The sequence below is a fragment of the Acinonyx jubatus genome, chromosome C1 (genome assembly GCF_027475565.1).
Source record: "Acinonyx jubatus isolate Ajub_Pintada_27869175 chromosome C1, VMU_Ajub_asm_v1.0, whole genome shotgun sequence".
In the NCBI taxonomy this organism is placed as follows: Eukaryota; Metazoa; Chordata; class Mammalia; order Carnivora; family Felidae; genus Acinonyx; species Acinonyx jubatus.
This window is the reverse complement of record NC_069381.1, coordinates 71,324,919-71,345,892: the sequence shown is the minus strand read 5'-3', so window position 1 is coordinate 71,345,892 and position 20,974 is coordinate 71,324,919. Positions and strand designations below refer to the sequence as shown.

Sequence of the window (20,974 nt, the reverse complement as noted above, 5' to 3'; positions counted from 1 at the left end):
TAAACTTCGTGAAGGAGAAATTTTCTTATAGTCGTGTATCCCTGAAACACTGAATGCAGTCCTTTTCCACAGATGTGACAGTGTTGTCAGTGTTACAGAACTGAGTTATTCCCTTTGAAAGGGACGTTAAGATCAGATCTTCTAAGGAGAGTTATAGTTTAGGCATGGAGACATATACTACCATTTATTTAGAGAGTGACTTTTGCAACCACTGGTTCTTCACAGCTATTAACAGAATATTGATAGCAACTTAACTTAGCTTTAAATTTACATGAATATTCATTCCTATTTTCTGTATTTTCTGTCCCTTTTCTGTGTCCCCAACCATCTTCCAGTAACTACTGACAAGCAGGTGCATAACAGGCACAATGCAGTCAGCCCTCATTTTCTAACAAAGAGAAAAATGCCATTCCCAAGATATAAAACTCAAGTAGACAGTTGGATAAACAAGCCAGCCACTTTTAAGTTAGTGTAGAGTTGTTCTTAGAATTTATTGTGGCTAGCTCCTGAGTGAACAAGATGAACGAAATAGTGAAATAACAAACCTGTACTGTAACCACCTCCGCAACTGAATCATCTGTTGTCATGGTCTTATATTTTATTCTTTGGCCTTAAATCTTGAAAATACTGGCTTGATTGTCCCATACAAAGACGTTCATCCATATACCTAGCTGTATTCTTTTCTGTGTTCATGCCATGGTACAGAAACAAATAGGAGTTTGTCAAGAAGAACACAGTGTGTTTATTTGTAAGGATGCAGAATGTTAAAAAAAAAAAAACATTTAAAATTAAGAAGAGGATTTTGTTTTTCCATCCCTAGGGACCAAGAGGACCAGATGGTCTCATAGGGGAACAAGGTATACAAGGTTCCAAGGTAAACACTGATTTTCTCATTTCATAAGCAGTTAAGTTTTTTTGAGCCTTCCTTACAAAAGTATGGTTCTGAAATTTCTCTTGGTATAAATATGAAACATACATAGAGTTTTTATTACACACAGAGAAATGTTTTCTTTTAAATATTGAACTACATACTTGATGCCTTATTTTCTTGTATGTGAGTGTAGGCTAGCATGTATAAGACCATAATTCACATTTGTATTAATTCCTCTGGTATTGATACTTTGTTAGGGTGAAAAAGGAGATCAAGGAAAAAGAGGGCCTTATGGTCTTACTGTAAGTAGTAAAACATTTAACATTAAAGATGAATGTGTAAAATCTTCCCCATTTTTCTCCGTGTGTGATTAATAATTGGTGAGGGAGTTACTTCACCCAAGCATTTTCTTCCTTATATAGGGTAAGACTGGAAACCCTGGAGAGAGAGGAATTCAAGGGAAACCAGTAAGTAATAAAGAATAATTAGACAATGAATAAATTTTGTTCAGTTTATTCTCTGACACAACTCTTGTGACTATTCCACGTGCTAGACTAAGAGAATACCAGCTCTTTTCCTCCTTCAGTCGTTAGGGTGGTGTTTTACTTGAGCAAGTTGCATCCTCATTGTAGGGCTGAGGTTTACCCACCTATAAACTGTTGGTGATAACTGTTACTTTTACTCTACCCTAGGTATGATTAATTTTTCTGTAAAATCCATTTTAAAATAAAATGGCGCAATATTGTATAAATTAATGGAATATTGATAAAGCTAACATAACAAGAAACTTCTTTGAGGCTTCTTGCCTACTTTCATTTTAAGTCCAGTGCTCTTCAGACCCTTGGAATGTGGACGTATGTCTGTCATCATGCTTTGCCGTGGCACTGCTCTTAGAGTTTTTAATATTAGCGAATGCTACATATTTTCCTACTATCAAAAAATCTTTTCAGAAGTATATAGTTTTTTCCCTGAGTGGCAACAAGTTCTCTTTTATGGTCATAGCATAGAAACAGGCAGGAGTTTGTCAACCAAAAGAAGATCACAAGGTCTTCGTTCACTAACTGAAGGGGAGAAATGTTAAAAACAAAAACAACAAATATGTATGTATTTATATATATATATAAATATATATATTTTATATATGTGCATATGTACACACATATATGTGATAGCACATATATAAAAATTTTGAGCACATAAACTTATGAGCTTTCATACATTTCATACATTTCTGGTTTTATTTAGAATCGTGATTTTTATGATAATTATAATTTTAATGATATTTTGCTTTGTCGTGTACATATGCATACTCAATTTAAAATTCTAAAATTAGATAATAATTTAAATGGCTGGCAACTGAAGAGCCAGAAAAGGATAAGAGAAAAATGTTTTTTCCTGCTATAGCAATTGTCACTAATGTCATTGCATTTATGTGTTCCTCTTTGAAATCTGCTGCCCCCTGCCTGTTGTTTCCCATAATGGCATTATATTTGACAGTGGTCAAATCTAAAACATCAGAAACCTAAAAGAGAAAAATGTATTCAGGGAAAGAACTTGTGTGTGGCAGTGTTATTAACTGAAGTCATCCCCAAAGAATATTCTTTGAGTATTAATATTCATCATGTTGGTGTCTGTTATATCAATGCAAATGTTATTTCTGTAGATATTTTCCATTTTGCTACACTGTATACAAAGCTAATATGTAGCAATGCATAGAGTATTTGGAGCCCATTGAGTTCATTCTTTTCATTGTAAAGAAATGAGGTCTAGAGAAAAAAAATTACTTACCTATTTTATATATTGTTGATATTCCTTAGAATTTTATTTTTATTTGCACCTATCAGATATGCCTAGATAAATATGATATGTGATGTTTGACTTCCTCAATCAAATAAAAGACATTAGAACCATTTTGTAACCATAGCTTAAGTCAAGCAATGCCTAGACTCCTGGAAGAGTAAAATTACTTTAGTGGATGACATGTATTGGACATTAAATCATGAATTTATAGTAGTTATTGAGGTTTACATGGCTCTATACCTATATTGTCTTCTTGATTGAACAGAAATAGGCTTTTGAGATCTTAGGGAAGCGAGGATCAATCAATCCAAGAAATCCAGATGTCCCCAAAGATTTATTTGATCCTACAGAGAGTAATCTCAATGTCTCTAGTCATTTATGCAACTGTCAACAAGCAGGCAGCGCTATATAATAGAAAGGTCAGATTGACTTTTGTTCCAGTACATCCTCCTAATAGCTATATAGTTTGATTAAATTGTCGTAATTCTAAAGCCATATATTAAATGAAAAATGGTAACACATATAGTATTCTGTTTGTCAAGATAGCCAGGAAAAGTACATTTGTTTATGGGCCAACACTATTTCCTATACTTGCCTTCCATCCATGTATAGATCTGGCTCAAAGGAGAAATCAAGAGGAAGGGCCATGATCCATTGTGTTATTCAGGTGGTAAAACCTGAGTAACTGTTTTTCGATTTCTGAATCTTATAAAAATTATAACTATTGGGGCCCCTGGGGGGCTCAGTTGGTTGATTGTCCAACTTCGGCTCAGGTCATGATCTCAGTTTGTGGGTTCAAGTCCTGCATTGGGCTCTGTGCTGACGGCTCAGAGCCTGGAGCCTGCTTTGGATTCTGTGTCTCCCTCTCTCTCTGTTCCTCCCCCACTCGTGCTCTGTCCTGTCTCTCAAAAATAAATATTTTAAAAAACTATAACTATTTTTAATATTTTTTTAGTCTAGATTTCTTTTAGTTGATGAGTTAGGGCTGTTAAATCTTCAACTGTGATTTTGTAATTTTGTTTCTCTCTTTAATTTTGTCAAATTTTGCTTTATATATTTTGAAATGCTATTTTTAGAGTATTCACGTTTATGGTGATTATGTCTTCCTGATCAATTGATCCCCTTTTATCATTATGAAATATTCCTCTATATCTCTTGCAATAGTTTTTATTCCTAATAATACTATTTATTTTTGAAATCTGCTTTATTTAATAAGTCTGTTCAGACTTCTTTCACTTACAGTTTGCATAGCCTATCTTTTCTGTTCATTTACTTTCAACCAACCCATCTGTGTTTTGGTATTTTTAAAAAAATTTTTTTAACATTTATTTATTATTGAGAGACAGAGAGACACAGAGCCTGACGCAGGGCTCGAACCCACAAACTGCGAGATCATGACCTAAGCCGAAGTCAGTTGCTCAACCAACTGAGCCACCCAGGCGCCCCAAAGTGGTTTGGTATTTAAAGTGAGGGTCTTATAGTTGGGTCTTGCTTTTTCATTCATACTGAAAATCTCTACCTTTTAATTTGTGTTTGGTCCATTTCCATTTAATGTATTTATCAATTTGGTTGTACTTTGGTCAACCATTTTATGATTATTTTTCCTTGTGGTGCTGTTGTTGTTCAGTGCCTTCTTTTGGAAACGAGAACTCCATTTTAATTTAGATATTGGCTTTTTAGCTATACTTCTTTGCTCTATTATTTTTTTAAGTTTATTTATTTATTTTGAGAGAGAGAAAGAAAGAGAAAGCACACAAGCAGGAGAGAGAAAGAATCCCCAGCAGGTTGCATGCTATCAGCACAGAGCTCTATGCACATCTTGATCTCATGAACCATGAGATCATGACCTGAGCAGAAATCAAGAGTTGGACTCTTAACCTACTGAGCCACCCAGGTGACCCTGCACTATTATTTTATTAACCACTATTAAGTGGTTATTCTAGGTCAGGAGTCAGTAAACTTTTTCTGTAAAAACAAGTGCTGGTCTAGATTTGACTCCCAGACTGCAGTTTGCCAGTACATATCCCAACTCTCTGTAGTTTCTTAGAGTTAACAGTAATACTTAACACAAGTGTAAGAAACTTGCAACCATATAGACCCATTTACCACCAACTTCCTGTTGTTTATGCCATAATTGTTTTATGTATTATATCTGTGTGTGCTATAAACCCCATATTGCAAAGTTAAAATTTTGCTTTAATATAAATGAAGTATTTTGGGTTTAACATAAGTGAAATACGTATTTTATGGTTTTGGTGGGGGGAAGTAGTGGGGTTTTTTATCTATGCATTTAGTTTTTCTGATGTTCTCCATTCGTTTTTATAGATATACATTTCTAAATAGTATCATTTCCCTGAAGCCTATGGAACTTCCTTTAGAAGTTCTTATAGTCAAACTCTGCCAGTCATGAATTCTCTCAGTATCTTTTTTTTTTTTTTTACAAAAAATGTCTTTATTTCACTATCATTTTTTTCTTACACATGAATTTTTTTAAGTTTTTATTTTAATTCCAGTTAGTTAACATACAGTGTTATATTAGTTTCAGGTATACAATATAGTAATTTAGCATTTTCATACATCACCCTGTGCTCATTACAAATGTACTCCTTAATCCCCATCACCTGTTTTTCATCCATCTCCCAACCCATCTGCCCTTTGGTAACCCTCAGTTTGTACTCTATAGCTAAGAGTCTGTTTTTTCATTTGCCTCTCTCTCTTTTCCCCCCCTTTGCTCATTTTTTTTCTTTCTTAAATTCCACATATGAGTGAAATCATATTTTTCCACTGGATATAGAATTCTGGGTTGACAAGATTTTCTTTTATTTGTTTGCATTCAGCACTATGAAGATGACATGGCCATTTTCTTATTTCTGATAAGTCCACATTTATCTTTATCATTGTTTCCCCCATATGTAATATATCATTTTTCTCTGGCTCCTTTCAAGATTCTCTCTTTATTTTTGGCTTTTGGTAGTTTAAGTATGATGTGCCTAGATGAATTTTCTTCACATTTATTCAGCTTGAGATTTGCTGAGATTCTTTTGTATGTCTATTTTCACTAAATTTGGAAAATTTTCCACTTTATTTCTTTCGATTTTTTTTCTATTTTATCTTCTTTCTCCTTTCCTTTTTCAAAAATTCCAAGTAATTATATATTAAACATTTTGATATCATCCCTTAGGTCTCTGGGGCTTTTATTGATTCCTATTTTAATCTTTTTCCTTTTTACTTTTTTCAATAGAGTAATATGACTCTATCTTCACTCACATTTTAAGTCCATTCAGTGAAATTTTATTTATGGTATTGAATTTTTAAGTTTTATTTCAGGTGTTTAATTATCAGTTCTATAACTTCCGTTTTTTATAGATGCTGTCCTGAGATTTCCTGTTTGTTTATTCACCATAAGTGTATTTTTATTTACATTACTGAGCATATTTTAAATAGCTACTTTAAAATCCTTATGGGTTAATTCTATCTGGGTAATCTTGAGTGTGGTTGTGTTAATTGCCTTGTTAATATGGGAAAATTTTCCTGTCCAGCAATTTTGAATTATATCTTGGACATCGTAAATGATTTGTTGTAGAAATTCCAAATTCTGTTATATTTCTTTAAAGAGTGCTCTTTGTTTCATTTTGGTTTTTAATTTGGCAAATTGTTTACTTGACTGCTTTTAAACTCCAGATATTCTCTCCTCTGTGGTAAATGGCTGCTGAAATATCTGTCCAATTCTTTTAGGCTTTGCAGGGCTGCTCAGTTCTACCACATCAATACATACTTCAAATGCCAGCAAGAGAATTAGGCAGAGGTTATACTCAGAACTTCAGGCTCCTCCTCTCTGACTTTCTCTTCCATCACTTCCCTACAGCTATGGTCATTCCATATTCTACCCTCTGGGTCTCCATGCCAGTAAGACTGCAGGTTTTTATCCCCCTTTTTTCTTAACTATCCTACATATCTTACCTTCTTTGTGAAAAGCCATATTTTAAAAAAAAATCAGACAGTGAAATTCCTTTCTTCTACATGTAGACCTTTCCACTCTAAATTTTGCCTATTTTGGGTCTTTCTCCAATGTTTTTTAAAAATATTTTGTCTTGGGTTTATAGTTATACCTGTATAAGTTAGTTTGATAGGAGCTATTGGCCAATATTGGAAGTGGAAACTCTTAATGGTTCTTCTTTAAGTAGTTTTCTCTGGAGGAACTCAGAATAATTGAGAAAGATTTATTTCTTTATCTTTACAAAAGAAAAAGTAATTCTTCCTCCCTTTTAGATAATGATGCACATAGTTTTTATAATCCTACAATGAAATAACATTCATATGCTTCCTTGCTTATTCTCATAAAAAGTCTTTGAGGATGATCTGTACACTTACTGAAAATGGAAAAGGCATTGAATGATTTCTTGTTGAAATCAGAAAAATGCAGTTCAGTATAGTAGATGAACATGGCATTGGAGTCAGACATTGGAAGTCAAATAGTGGTTCTGCCACTTAACTAACTGTTTTTGGCTTTATACAAATTATTTAACATCTCTGAGCCTCAGTTTTCCTATCTTTAAAATGAGATACTTTCTATAATTATAGCAAATGATGTTCATTATGTACTTGGCATAGGCTCTCAATATATAGCAATCACATACTTGTTCTTCTGGTCATCATTATTGTAGTTGCTGGATTGAAGTAATGGAGCAAGAAGTTCTACTACAAAGAATATATTTTCAATAGTATCTGAAAAGCCTTAAAGGGAATTTTTATTTTGTACCAGCTTATGCTTTCCTTTTCTGTCTCTAATAAAAATAAGTAGAATCCGTAGATTATTTCATAACTTTGCCAAACAGCTTTTATGCTCCAATGACATCATTAAAAGTATATATTAAGCTTGATATTGTATACAAACATACTTCACAAAGCAAAATGGGCAGACATTATTCAAGGTTCTGAACTTCTGCTCTATGTGTCAGTTGGTATACCAAGCACAAAGGGAACCCTTACATTGATTCTGTCTCTTCATTTTGGAGCCTTAATGTAGGCAGGGTATAATTTTCATGACTGAAATAGGGCCTTAGTCAGATGTGAGTCTGTGATTTTACATATCTTCCTTTCCTTAACCAGAGAACCATACACAACTAAATATAGCATTAATGGCTATCACTTGGAAAGCTTTATGTTGCTAGGAGTTTTTAATGTCTTTACTTCCGATTTAATGTCATATTTTTCTTAGCTTTTAGTTTTAATATAAAATGGTGATTGTGATCCACCGTATATTTGCCAACCTTCCCAAGGTCAATAATGTAGAGCAGGCAAATTGCAAATAGACAAGGGCAGTATTTTCTACATCATTAACAGTCATCAGTGTCTGGCACATCGTACATGCTCCACAAATTTTTAAATGGAAGGATCAAAGAAGACGTGGAATTCTATTTAGTTTTACATACTATTTTAGAATATACCTCCACTTCTGAGACTCAATTTAATGGTACCATAGATGGCATGGTATAAAAATAGGGGAAAATAAAGGATATTAGCTCAATTTAGACATTTCTGGTCGTCTAGGTTCTGAGACTCCTATGCCTCTCCAGGTCTTAAGGGCATAAGTTATACTTACTAATATATCACAAGGTTATTATTTTTGGAGGAAAAATCATTTTTATATCAATATTAAAGGTACAAAATCTAAATTTGAAGTAATTCTGGATGTTTGTCACTGTATATTAGTGGGGATTAAGTATAAGAATATAGATAGATATAAGGAATTCCTACAATTCAACAACAAAAAACAACTTGATGAAAACATGAGCAAAAAGACTTGAATAGACATTGCTTCAAAAAAGATACGCAAATGGCCAATAAATATATGAAAAGATGTTCAATATCACTAGTCATTAGAGAGCTGAAAATCAAAACCACAATGAGATACCACTTGTCACCCATTAAGATAACTACTATTAAAAAAAAACACATTTGCATAGAAGATAACTAGTGTTGATAAAGATGGAGAAAAATCAGAGCCCTTGTGCATTGCTGGTGAGAATGTAAAGTGGTGGGGTTGCTATGGAAAACAGTTAGGTGGTTCCTCAAAAAGTTCAACATAGTATTATCATAGTATCCATCAATTTCACTTTAGATATATATCCCAAAGAATTGAAAGCAGAGACTCAGACACTTTTACACCAGTGTTAATAGGAACAGTATTCACAATAGCCAAAAGGTAGAAAAACCAACTATCCATTGCTAGATGAATAGATAGATATACAAAATATGGTATACATATAAAATGAAATATTATTGAACTTTATTAATGAAGGAAATTTATTTAAGTTTTTCTTTAAAGTCCAGTTAAACATACAGAGTAAATAATAGTTTCAAGTGTACAATATAGTGATTCAGCATTTACATGTATCACCAGTTGCTCATCACAAGTGCACTCCTTAATCCGCATTGGCTATATAACCAATCCCTCCACTTACTACCCTTTTAGTAACCAGTTTGTTCTCTATACTTATGAGTTCCTTGGTTTTCCTCTCTCTCTTTTTCCTTTTGCCTTGTTTGTTTTGTTTCTTAGATTCCACATATGAATGAAATCATATGGTATTTGTCTTTCTCTGGCTGACTCATTTTGCTTAGCATAATACGCTCTAGTTTCATCCATGTCATTGCAAATGGCAAGATTTCATTCTTTTATTTTTTTTTTGGCTGAGTAATATTCCATTGTGTGTATACACGCATGTGTGTGTAGATGTATACCACATCTTCTTTATCCATTCATCAGTCTGTGGACACTTGAGCTGATTTCATAATTTGCTGTTGTAGATAATGCTGCAATAAATATCGAAGTGCATGTATCCCTTTGATTTAGTGTTTTTGTACTCTTTGGGTAAATACCTAGTAGTGTGATTGCTGGATCAAAGGGTAGTTCTATTTTTAACTTTTTGAGAAACTCCATACTGTTTTCTAGAGTGGCTGCACCAGTTTGCTTTCCCACCAACAGTGCAAGAGAGTTCCCCTTTCTCCACATCCTTGCCAACACCTGTTGTTTCATGTGTTGTTGATTTTATCCTTTCTAACAAGAGTGAGGTGATATCTCATTGTAATTTTGACTTGCATTTACTGATGGTGAGTGATGTTGAGCATCTATTCATGTGTCTGCTGGCCATCTGTATGGCTTCCTTGGAAAAATGTCTATTCATGTCTTCTGCCCATTTTTTAACTGGATTATTTGGTTTTGGAGTTTTGAGTTTTATAAGTTCTTCATGTATTTTGGATATTAACCCTTTATCACATATGCCATTTGCAAATATCTTCTCCTATAGGATGCCTTTTAGTTTTGTTGATTGTTTCTTCTTGCTGTGCAGAAGCTTTTTATTTTGATGAGGTTCCAATAGCTTATTTTTGCTTTTATTTCCCTTGCCTCCGAATACAGCTCTAGAAAGATGTAACTATGGCTGATGTCAAAGAAGTACTGCCTGTGTTCTTTTCTAGGAGCTTGATGGTTTCCTGTCCCACATTTAGGTCTTTCATCCATTTTGGATTTATTTTTATGTATGGTGTAAGAAAGTGGTTCAGTTTTATTCTTTCGCATGTTGCTGTCCAGTTTTCCCAATGCCATTTGTTGAAGATTCTGTCTTTTTCCCATTGGATGTTCTATCCCGCTTTGTTGAAGATCAGCTGCCCATATAGTTGTGGGTCTATTTCTGGGTTTTCTATTCTGTTCCATGGATCTATTTTGCCTCTTTCTCTGTCAGTACCATGCTGTCTTAATGACTACAGCTTTGTAATATAGCTTGAAGTGCAGAATTGTGATGCGTCCAGCTTTGCTTTTCTTTTTCAGGATTGCTTTGGTTATTTGGGGTCTTTTGTGGTTCCATATAAATTTTAGGATTATTTGTTCTAGCTCTGTGAAAAATGCTGAGAAGAATTGCATTGTATGTGTAGATTGCTTTGGTTAGCATAGACATTTTAACAATATTTGTTCTTCTGATTAATGAACATGGAATGTCTTTCCATTTCTTTGTGTCATCTTCAATTTTTGCATCAATATTTTATAGTTTTCAGAGTACAGGTCTTTCACCTCTTTGGTTATATTTATTCCTAGGTATCTTATATTCTTGGTTCAATTGTAAATGGGATTGATTCCTTAATTTCTCTTTCTGCTGCCTCATTATTGGTGGGTAAAAATGCAACAGATTTCTGTACTTTGATTTTGTATCCTGCAACTTCACTGAATTCATTTGTCAGTTCTAGCAGTTTTGGTGAAGTCTTTTGAGTTTTCTATGTATAGCATTATATCATCCCAAATAGTGAAAGTTTTACTTCTTTCTTGCCAATTTGATGTCTTTTATTTCATTTTGGTGTCTGACTGTTGTGGCTAGGACTTCCAGTACAATGTTGAATAGAATTGGTCATAGTGGGCATCCCTGTCTTATTCCTGACCGTAGGAAAAGCTCCCAGTTTCTCCCCATTTAAGATGGTATTAGCTGTGGGTTTTTCATATTATCACCTTTATTATGTTGAGGTAGGTTCCCGCTAAACCTACTTTGTTGAGGTTTTTTATGAAGAATGAATGTTTTACTTTGTCAAAACCTTTTTTTTTTTGCATCATTTGAAATGATTATCTGATTCTTAAACTTTCTGTAATTAATGTGATGTATCACATTGATTTGTTGGTAAGTATTGAACTACCCTTGCAACCCAGGAATAAATCCCACTTGATTGTGGTGAATGATTTTTTTTAATGTATTGTTGAATTTGATTTGCCAGTATTATTTGAGTATTTTTTAATCTATGTTGATAAGAGATATTGGCCTATAATTCTCCTTTTTTTTTTTTTAGTGTTTTTATCTAGTTTTGATATCAGGATAATGCTGGCCTCATAGAATAAATTTGGAAGTTTTCCTTCCTTATCTGTTTTTTTGGAATAGTTTGAGAAGAATAGATGTTAACTCTTCTTTAAATGTTTGGTAGAATTCGCCTGTGAAGCCATCTAGTCCTGAACTTCTGTTTGTTAGGAATGTTTTGATTACTGATTCAATTTCTTTGTTGGTTATTTGTCTGTTCAAGTTTCTATTTCTTCCTGTTTCAGTTTTGATAGTTTACATGTTTCTAGGAATTCTTCCATTTCTTTTATGTTATCCAATTTGCTGGCATATAGTTTTTCATAATATTCTCTTGTAAATTTTTATATTTCTGTGGTGTTGGTTGTTATTTTTCCTCTCTCATTTGTGACTTTACTTATTTGGGTCCTTTCTCTTTTCTTCTTGGTAAGTCTGGCTAAAGGTTTATCAGTTTTATTGATTTTTTTCAAAGAAGATCTGGTTTCATTGATCTGTTCTATCGTGGGTCTTTGTTTGTTTGTTTGTTTGTTTCTGTATCATTTATTCTTGCTCTAATCTTTATTATTTCCTTCCTTCTGCTGGCCTTAGGTTTTGTTTGTAGTTCTTTTTCTAGCTCCTTTAGATGTAAGGTTAGGTTGTTTATTTGAGATGTTTCTTGAGTTGGCCTGTATTGTTATATAATCTCTCTTAGGACCACTTCTGCTGCATCCCAAGGGTTTTGAACCATTCTGTTCTCAATTTTATTTGTTTCCATGTACTTATTTTCTTTTTTGGGTTGACCCAAAAAGCCATGAATGTGTTAACCCATTCATTGTTTGGTATCATATTATTTAACCTCCATGTATTTGTGTTCTTTCCAGATGTTTTCTTCTGGTTGACTTCTAGTTTCATAGTGTGTGGTGCATGGTATGACTTCATTCTTCTTGTATTTGTTGAGGACTGTTTTGTGACCTAATATGTGATCTATTATGGAGAATTTTCCATGTGCACTTGAAAAGAATGTGTATTCTGCTGTTTGGGGATGGAATATTCTGAATATATCTGTTAATTCCATCTGGTCCAACATGTCGTTTAAAGCCATTGTTTCCTTGTTGATTTTCTGTTTAGATCATCTCTCCATTGATGTAAATGGTGTGTTAAAGTCCCCTATTATTACTGTATTATTATCAATTAGTTCCTTTATGTTTGTTATTGTTTTAAGTATGTGGGTGCTTCACGTTAGGTACATAAATATTTACAACTGTTATATCTTCTTGTTGGATTGTCCCCTTTGTGATTATATAGGGTCCTTTTTTATCTCTTGTTACAGTCTTTTTTTTTTTTTAAGTCTAGTTTATTGGGATGCCTGGGTGGCTTAGTTGGTTAAAGGTCCAACTTCAGCTCAGGTCATGATCTCATGGTTTATGGGTTTGAGCCCCACATTGGGCTCTGTGCTAACAGCTCAGAGTCTGGAGTCTGCTTTGAATTCTGTGTCTCCCTCTCTCTCTGCCCCTCCTCTCTCTCTCTCTCTTTTTCTCTCTCAAAATTAAATAAACATTTTTCAAAAAGTAAAGTCAAGTTTATACAATATAAGTATTGTTACTCTGGCTTTCTTTTGACATCCATTTCATGATAAATACTTCTCCGTTCCCATATTTAGGCAGCATATAGATGGGCCTTATTTTTTTTTTTTTTACCCATTCTGACATTCTGTGTCTTTTGATTGCAGTGTTTAGCCCATTTACAAAGTCATTATTGATAGATATGTATTTATTGCCATTTTATTATTTTTCTTGTGGTTGTTTCCCGAGATTTTCTCTGATCCTTTCTCACCACTTTCCTGGTTTTCTGATTTTCTTAGTGATATATTTGTATTTATTTCTTTTTATTCTTTGCATGTTTATTAGTGGTTTTTAATATATGGTTACCATTAGATTTGTCAATAACCTCCTCTGCATATTGCAGTCTATATTTAAAGTTGATGGTCATTTAACTTTGAACCCATTCTTTTCTCCTCTCCTGCACCATGTTTTAGGTATGTTATTATATTTTGTATCCTTTACTGATTTACTGATTTTGTATTTTTCCTGCCTTTAGGTTGTCACTTTTTGTCTTTCCTTTCCACTCAAAGAATCTCTTCAAATATTTCTTAAAGGGCTATGTTAGTGGTCATGAATTCCTTCTGCTTTTGTTGGTCTAGGAAACTCTTTATCTCTCCTTTCATGCTGAATGATAGCCTTGATGGATAGAGTGTTCTTGGCATCAGATTTTTCCCATTCAGCACTTTGAATATATCATGCCACTCCCTTCTGGCTTGCCAAGTTTCTGTTGTGAAACCTCCTGCTAGCCTTATGGATTTTCCCTTTTAAGTTAAGGACTCTTTATCTTGCTGCTTTTAAGATATTTTCTTTATTACTAAATTTTGCAAATTTAATTACGATATGTCTGGTGTGAGTCTACTTTTGTTGATTTTGATGGAAATTCTCTGTGCCTCCTAGATTGGGATGTCTATTTTCTTCCCCAGATTAGGGAAGTTTTCAGATATTATTTCTTCAAGTAAATTTTCTGCCCCTTTTTTTCTCTCTTCTTCTCCTGGGACTCCTATAAAACAAATGTTACTATGTTTGATGGAGCCACTGAGTTCCCTAAGCCTATTCTCATTTTGCATAATTCTTCTTTCTCTCTTTTGTTAAGCTTTATTGCTTTCCATTATTTTGTCTTCTAGGTCATTAATTCATTCCTCTGCTTCTTCCAACTTGATGTTCATTACATCAGGTGTGTTTCTAATCTTATTTATTGCGCTCTTCACCTCTGACTGATTCTTTTTTTAACTCTTTTATCTCTGTGATAAGGGTCTCACTGATGCCCTCCATTCTTTTCTCAACTTTGGCGAGTATCCTTATCATGGTTTAAATTCTCCATCAGGCATGTTACTCATATATGTTTTGCTTAGATCTCTGGCCACAACTTTATCTTGTTCTTTCATTTGGGATAAATTCCTCTGTCTTCTCATTTTGTCTAAGTCTCTGCTTGCTTCTGTGTGTTAGAAAAGCCAGTTATGTCTCCTGTTCCTGAAAGTAATGACCTTATGAAGAAATAAGTTAGTATCCAGGACCTGACACTTCAGGGAGTGTCTCCAGTGTGTGCTGCATATGCCCTGCTATTTTGTTCCAGCTGCTCTACCCTTCAGGCTGTTCATTGGCAGAGGCTCCTCTTGCCTGCTGTGGGCAATTATTGGTCCTTGGCCTGAATGTGGTGAGATGTAACTAGGTGTTCTCTAGTCTGCTTGTGAAATGAGACCTGTCACCACCTCCACCAGAATTGAGGCCCTGCAAAACTCTCTAGTAGGCAGATGTGGTGTGGTCAGGGATTTGTGTTGGTCTTCTTGCAGAGGAGCCTGCCACACTGGGACTGAGGCAGGCATGACCGAGAAAGGCAGTTCCACCAGAGTGCAGGGTGGTGGGGCTTAGTGTAAGCATGGTAGGCAGACAGTGCCAGCACTGTGCTTTTTCCTGCAGGTGGCTCTGTGTTTATGCTGAGGGATGAGGGAGAAAAATGGTGTTGGCAGTAACTTTGTTCCAGAGAAATGGAGAGGCATCTCCTTGAAAGCTGCCTCTCAGAGACCTACTCCAAGAAGAGTGTATCATCTCCCCACTGTGCCTGAGGAGTTCTTCATATTACTGTTTCCACACTGTATGCCCCTAGGTTGTCTGCCTGCCTTCTGTCCAAGAGCAGTGCAGTGCTTTTCAGGCTCTATCTCTGCCAAGCCTGTTAACCTTTAAAATTCTAGGCTTTAAGCCCCAGTGGGTGCAAAAACTCACAAAATTCAGCCCTTCTGATTTCCTAAGCCAATAGTATGGGAAACATTCTCATTTTGCATTCCCCTGTGTGCTCCTCTCTCTTGACCTTCTCTAAAACCATTACTCCCTCCCCTACACAGCAGCCAGGATCCATTTCTCCCCTAAACCATGTCTCTATACTTCCTGCCTTCTTCAATGTGACCTTTTCTCTCCTTTTAGTTGTGGAGTTTGTTCTTTCAGTCTTCAGGTTGATTTCTGGGGTACCTAGGATGATTTTATAGTTACCTTGTATTTGTGGGACTAGGTGAGCCTAGGGTTTTCATACTCCACTAGCATCTCCTCCTTTCCAAAAATGAAGGAAGTTTTGATACATGTTACAATATTGGTGAAACTTGAAGACATTATGCCACATGAAATAAGTCAGAGACAAAAGAACAATGTGGTATAACTCTACTTATATAAGGCACTTTAAGTAATCAAATTAGAGGCAGAACACAAGAATTGTGGTTTCCAGGGGAACTGGGGAGGGAGAAAGGATGTTTTTTCATGGGGATAGAATTTCAGTCTGGGAAGATAAAAAGTTTCTGAAAATAAATAGTGATTATGGTAGTGCAACAATGTGAAGGTACTTAATACCATAAAACTGCACACTTAAAAAGTATTAAAATGGAAAACTTTATGTTATATATATTTTAGCACAAAAAGAAAAGAGAGAATAGAGGTTGACAGATAGGTTAGGTGGGAAGATTGTAAAGGAAAGCTGAGGTAAGGAAACTAAAACATGTTCAAGCATCACTTTTTCTTCAAATTTTGCCTTTGTTTATTCAGGGTTTACAAGGACCCCCTGGGAGTACAGGAGACAGAGGACTTGAAGGAGAACCAGTAAGTTTAACTTTATATTTTTCTAATTGTATTTTCCTCATAATATACATTTACCTTCTTGTTATTGCCCTCCTGTACTGTGGTGGTACATTTTTGAAAGCAGCATTTATCATGGACACCTAATTCTATAGAAAATATTTTGCTGTGAATATAGTTTTTATTACCTTTCTGGTCTTATATTGTCAAATGTTCCTATCTCTCTGGAACTGCTAAAACTTCCCATATTTCTATTTTTAACAAAGACAGCTCTGTTTTATTGACTTACAGAAATTTTCTTTGTGAATGGCTAGCTGTTCTTATAATGATTATTACACTGCCACACACACACAATCATATTTTTGTGGCCAACTCTGTAATGAAATACCATACAAAGAAGCCAAACTCTACATCTGATGGGCCCAAATGCACAAACATGACAGAAACGTTGGTACACCAGTAATGTAAAATCTTACATCACAGTTTCATAAATGTGATTCGATTATAAAATTTCCATGGAAAATGATTGTTAAAAGGAAAGACTTTCTCACAACTTATTCTTTATTTCCTATGTAGTCATTCTTCTGGTTAATAGTATTAGGTGTAATATGCTATAACATGCTTGTAAGATTTATAATACAATATAGTCTTGGAAATTCTACTGGGTTGATCTTATCTATTAGTTGACCCAAAGGTTTACAGGTGGCCTTTGCATGATTCATTTAGCTAGTAGCAAGTGGAAAATTTAACAAAGAGCTATTCTTACCAAATTGTGTTCATTTCCTCCTTTACATATTTAATCTCTGGTGTAATCTCTCTAAGCAAGAAGTAAACATTTAACTGTAAATATAAATCTCTCCAAATAAAGAATTTTAAAAATGATGTTTATCAAATGAACTCTTTTTGGTTCTCTCCCTGTTTTATATCTCTTGTTGTATCCTAACCTTTATTTGACCAAAAATAATGCAACCGTCTTTAACATTATTTACTTAAATATCTCTTTCTTCTAAAAATTTTATATATCTTTGAAGTTAGAGACCACTTTTCTCATGTTTATAATCCTGCCTGGTATAATACCTGGCATATTAGATCAATTTAGTGTATGTTTGTCAAACTGAATTAACAAAAGGTCTTATACCCAAAAAGCAAAATCAGTCAGCCAGTAATATTAGATGCAGTGAAATGCAATGGAAACTAACTTAATAAGGAACACATTTAAGTAAAGTATGTCAAAAGAGCTATGCCAACAGCAGAGACAATAGCTTAGGCTTTATACAAGAAAATGTTTGTTACTATAAGTATAAACAATTTAATAGTTTAATAGCACCTAAAACTTGACATTCAGGTCACTGGGTCAGTGGGTCTGGTAAATAAAATGCAAATAAGCTTATAATGGATGTTATGGGCTTTGCTTTGTATATTTGAGTTGCCTAGTTAAATTATAGAAAAGAAAGGAAGTAAATTGGTAAAATGAGAGACACAGAAGATATGTGGAGATTTATATTTTAAGAATACTAAGAGAGACCACATCTTTTCTATAGTCAAGACCCCTGAGAGTTGTCTTTTTCCCAGACAAGATTCAAACTAATTTGCTCATTGCAATGCAAATATTGGGGTTTGGATAGTTGACCATTCATTCATTCAGTCAACAAATATTCATTAAGTACCAGCACTGGGAGTATGGTGGTAAGTATGGAGGTTTCAGTCTAATGATGTAAATATGTACTAATTAGATTATCACAGAGAACAATGGAAAATTGCAAACTGAGCTAAATGCTGTGAAGTACAGGCATTCAATTCTAAGAGAATGTATAACAGAGAAACTATCCTTAGGGAAGGCTTCAGGAGGAGGAGCATTTGAGCTGGGATCTGAAGAATGAATAGTAGTTACTTAGGCAAAGATGGGGAGAGGTCATTTTAGAGAGAACATGAGCTGAGAGGAAGCTCTGCATATTTATTTGAAGATCTTAAAGAAGACTAGCCTGGTGGGGGCACAGAGTCAGGTAGGAAGTAAGTATAAGAAAAGGATGGCAAAAGAGGCAGAGAACAAAACATGTAGCTTTATGAGCCCTATTACCAAGGATTTGTATTTTTATCATACGAAGAAAATAATGTCATTAAAGAGATAGGGCTAGTTTTATGATGATATTATTGTGTTGCAAAGATTATTCAAACAAATTGGAAGGGACTAGGAATGGACAAGAACTGCTTTCTGTTACAATAATCCAAGTAAGAGATGGTAGAACCTTTTGATTAGCAGAAAAAAAGAAGTGTATGGATATAAAAGATTCAAAAGGAGATATAAAATCTATAGGAGATAGATTTCCATATGTGAAGTATGATTCCTAAGTGTCTGGCTGACCCAAATAAATATTTTTGCTCTCTTTAAACATTGAAAATTGCCTTTAAAAAGGAAGATGAGGGGAATGCTATAGTTTAAAAAAGGTCAATTCTTGATAAGCTTGCTTTAGAATATACCCTCCAATTTAAAAAATATTATTTTCTATGTACACTTCCTTAGTTGAGTACCAGAAGTCTCTTCCACTTACCTTAAAAGATAATTGTCAGGATTCTCAGGTTAATTAAAAGTATTTGATGAAAACTAACATTAAATTACTCATGAAGATATTAAAAATGGCAAAAGTTCTAGAAACAAATGATGAAAGAAGATCCCATATCAGTGTCTCAGTAAAATTTTGACAATTCTAAAGCCATACAGAAAAAGAAAAAATGAAAGGCTAGAGATGAATTTCAATTAAATACCAAAAATATCAAGTAAAATCAGCTATATAAAAAGAATTAACTGAATGAAGTGAAAGATGATGCAAAAGAGGAATTACAAAGGGAAAATTACTTAATATTAAGAAATCCTTATTATAACATATAACAGATATACTGGGAAAATGCTAAAAACCAGTACTCATTAAAATTCAACAACTACTCTTGATTTATTAAAATTTATAATAAAACGATTTCTGGTCTGAATTGTAAGGAACTTGGAAGCTGCCATTCCCCTTCTTACACTAAGGCAAAAGCCTAGCAAACTGAAAATCAACAACTCTTTTTAGATCAATGAGGTCAAAGGACAAACTATTGCCTGAAAACTGGAGAGACAGACAGGAGGATAGAGAGAACCAGAGCTTACCAGAAGCAGAAGCCTGTAATTGGATGGTAGGAGCACTTTAAACTATAATTGACAAATTGCTGAAGACACAGTTTAGAGTACCTTAAGTGTTAAAAAACTAAGAGAGGCTCCTAAGAAGGCCCCACTTGTTACTGAGTTTTACCTCCAGGAGACCTGCTAGGTTCTCACTATAAAGTTCAGAGAAATGTCTATTTCTGCGTCTAGCAGTGGGATGGGAAATATAACCACTTTGAAATATACCCAGTGTTCTCTGTTCTCCTTAACAAGGCTTGCCCTCAAGGGAACCTGTTTTGTCAGAGCTGTTTGGGGTTTCACCAAAGCCTACGGAACTGGGAAGAACAATTCCCAGCCCTAGCCATTTCTATATCATAAAGCTATAGAATGCTTCTTCCCACCCCCCCCACCTTAACTCACCACCACATAAATAGGGCTCCTATTTAATAGCTGAGGATTACAGCTAAAAGAACTACAGACACAAACCCTTTTAAAGGTGTCTCTGGGAAAGCCTGAAGACAATGGACAAGACAAACACAATGACACTAGGAGGAAATTTATCCTCTGATACCATAGTGCAGCAAACAGTAAACACAGCCTAATTCCCAGCCAGATAACATAAAACCTTACACTAAAGACCTATTTACCTCGGTCGTTTTACATCTTACTTGGCTTTCAACAACAACAACAACAAAATATCGGATAAAAGGGGGAAAAGGATAAAAGGGGGAAAAAAACAGTCTGAAGAGACAAAGCAAGCATCAGGAGCAGACTTAGATATGTCAGAGACTTAGAAATTTTCAGACTGGGAATTCAAAAGTGAAGTAGAAATATATTTTCTCAGACAAGCAAAAACTGTTGGAATTTGTCACGAGTAGACCAACCTTGTAAGAAATGTTAAAAGAAGTTCTTCATAGAGAAGGAAAATTATATAGATGAGACTCTAAAAACAGAAGAAAGGAAAAGCTTTAGAAGGAATATATAAAAGTAAGATCAAGTCATTTGTTTTTCTTATTCTTAATAGAACAGGTATTGGTGCAAAATGGTAATTGTAACAGTGTATTTAGTCTCACATTTTATGGATAAGTATAGTGATATAGTGTTATTTGAAAATAGACTTGAATTCATTATAAATGTGCATTGCAAACTCTAGAGAAACCACTGAAAAAATTTTTAAAGAAGTATACTTGATATGGTAAAATAAGAGAGAAAATGGAATTAATTGAAATTCACAGCTGGCTAAAAAAAGGGTGGAAGACAAAACAAACAAAGAACAAGAGGAACAAATAGAAAACAGTAACAAAGTAGGTATGAACTCAACCATGTGGAAAACCCCAACAATTGACACACATACACAAAAACCACTCCTGGAACCAATAAGCAGTTATAACAAGGTTGCATGTGGGGCGCCTGGGTAGGTCAGTTGGTTAAGCATCCAACTCTTGATTTTGGCCCTGGTCATGATCTCACGGTTGGGACTCTGTGCTAACAGCACGGAGCCTGCTTGGGATTCTCTCTCTCTCTCCCTCTCTTTCTCTGTCCCTCCCCTGATCTCTCTCTATCTCTCTGATCCTCCCCTGCTGGTTCTCTCTCTCAAAATAAATAAATAAAACTTTTTAAAAAATAACAAGGTTTCAGAATACAATTTTCAAAAATACTTAAAAAAAATTTTTACTCAAAATGGATTATAGACCTAAGT

General features: G+C 34.5%; 1 protein-coding gene across 18 annotated transcripts in view; it reads left to right on the top strand.

Annotated features, from left to right (window-relative positions):
- Positions 1-20,974, top strand: part of COL24A1 (collagen type XXIV alpha 1 chain) — a 398,176-nt gene that overhangs the window by 247,003 nt on the left and 130,199 nt on the right. For all 18 annotated transcript variants that reach the window (XR_008295013.1, XM_027058695.2, XM_053214348.1 and 15 more), the window contains 4 exons: positions 821-874; positions 1,129-1,173; positions 1,294-1,338; positions 16,107-16,160. Coding sequence is in view for 17 of the 18 variants with exons in the window: in XM_027058695.2 (XP_026914496.1) it covers positions 821-874; positions 1,129-1,173; positions 1,294-1,338; positions 16,107-16,160 (198 nt within the window). In the remaining variant the exon portion in view is untranslated. The remainder of the gene's footprint in view (positions 1-820; positions 875-1,128; positions 1,174-1,293; positions 1,339-16,106; positions 16,161-20,974) is intronic.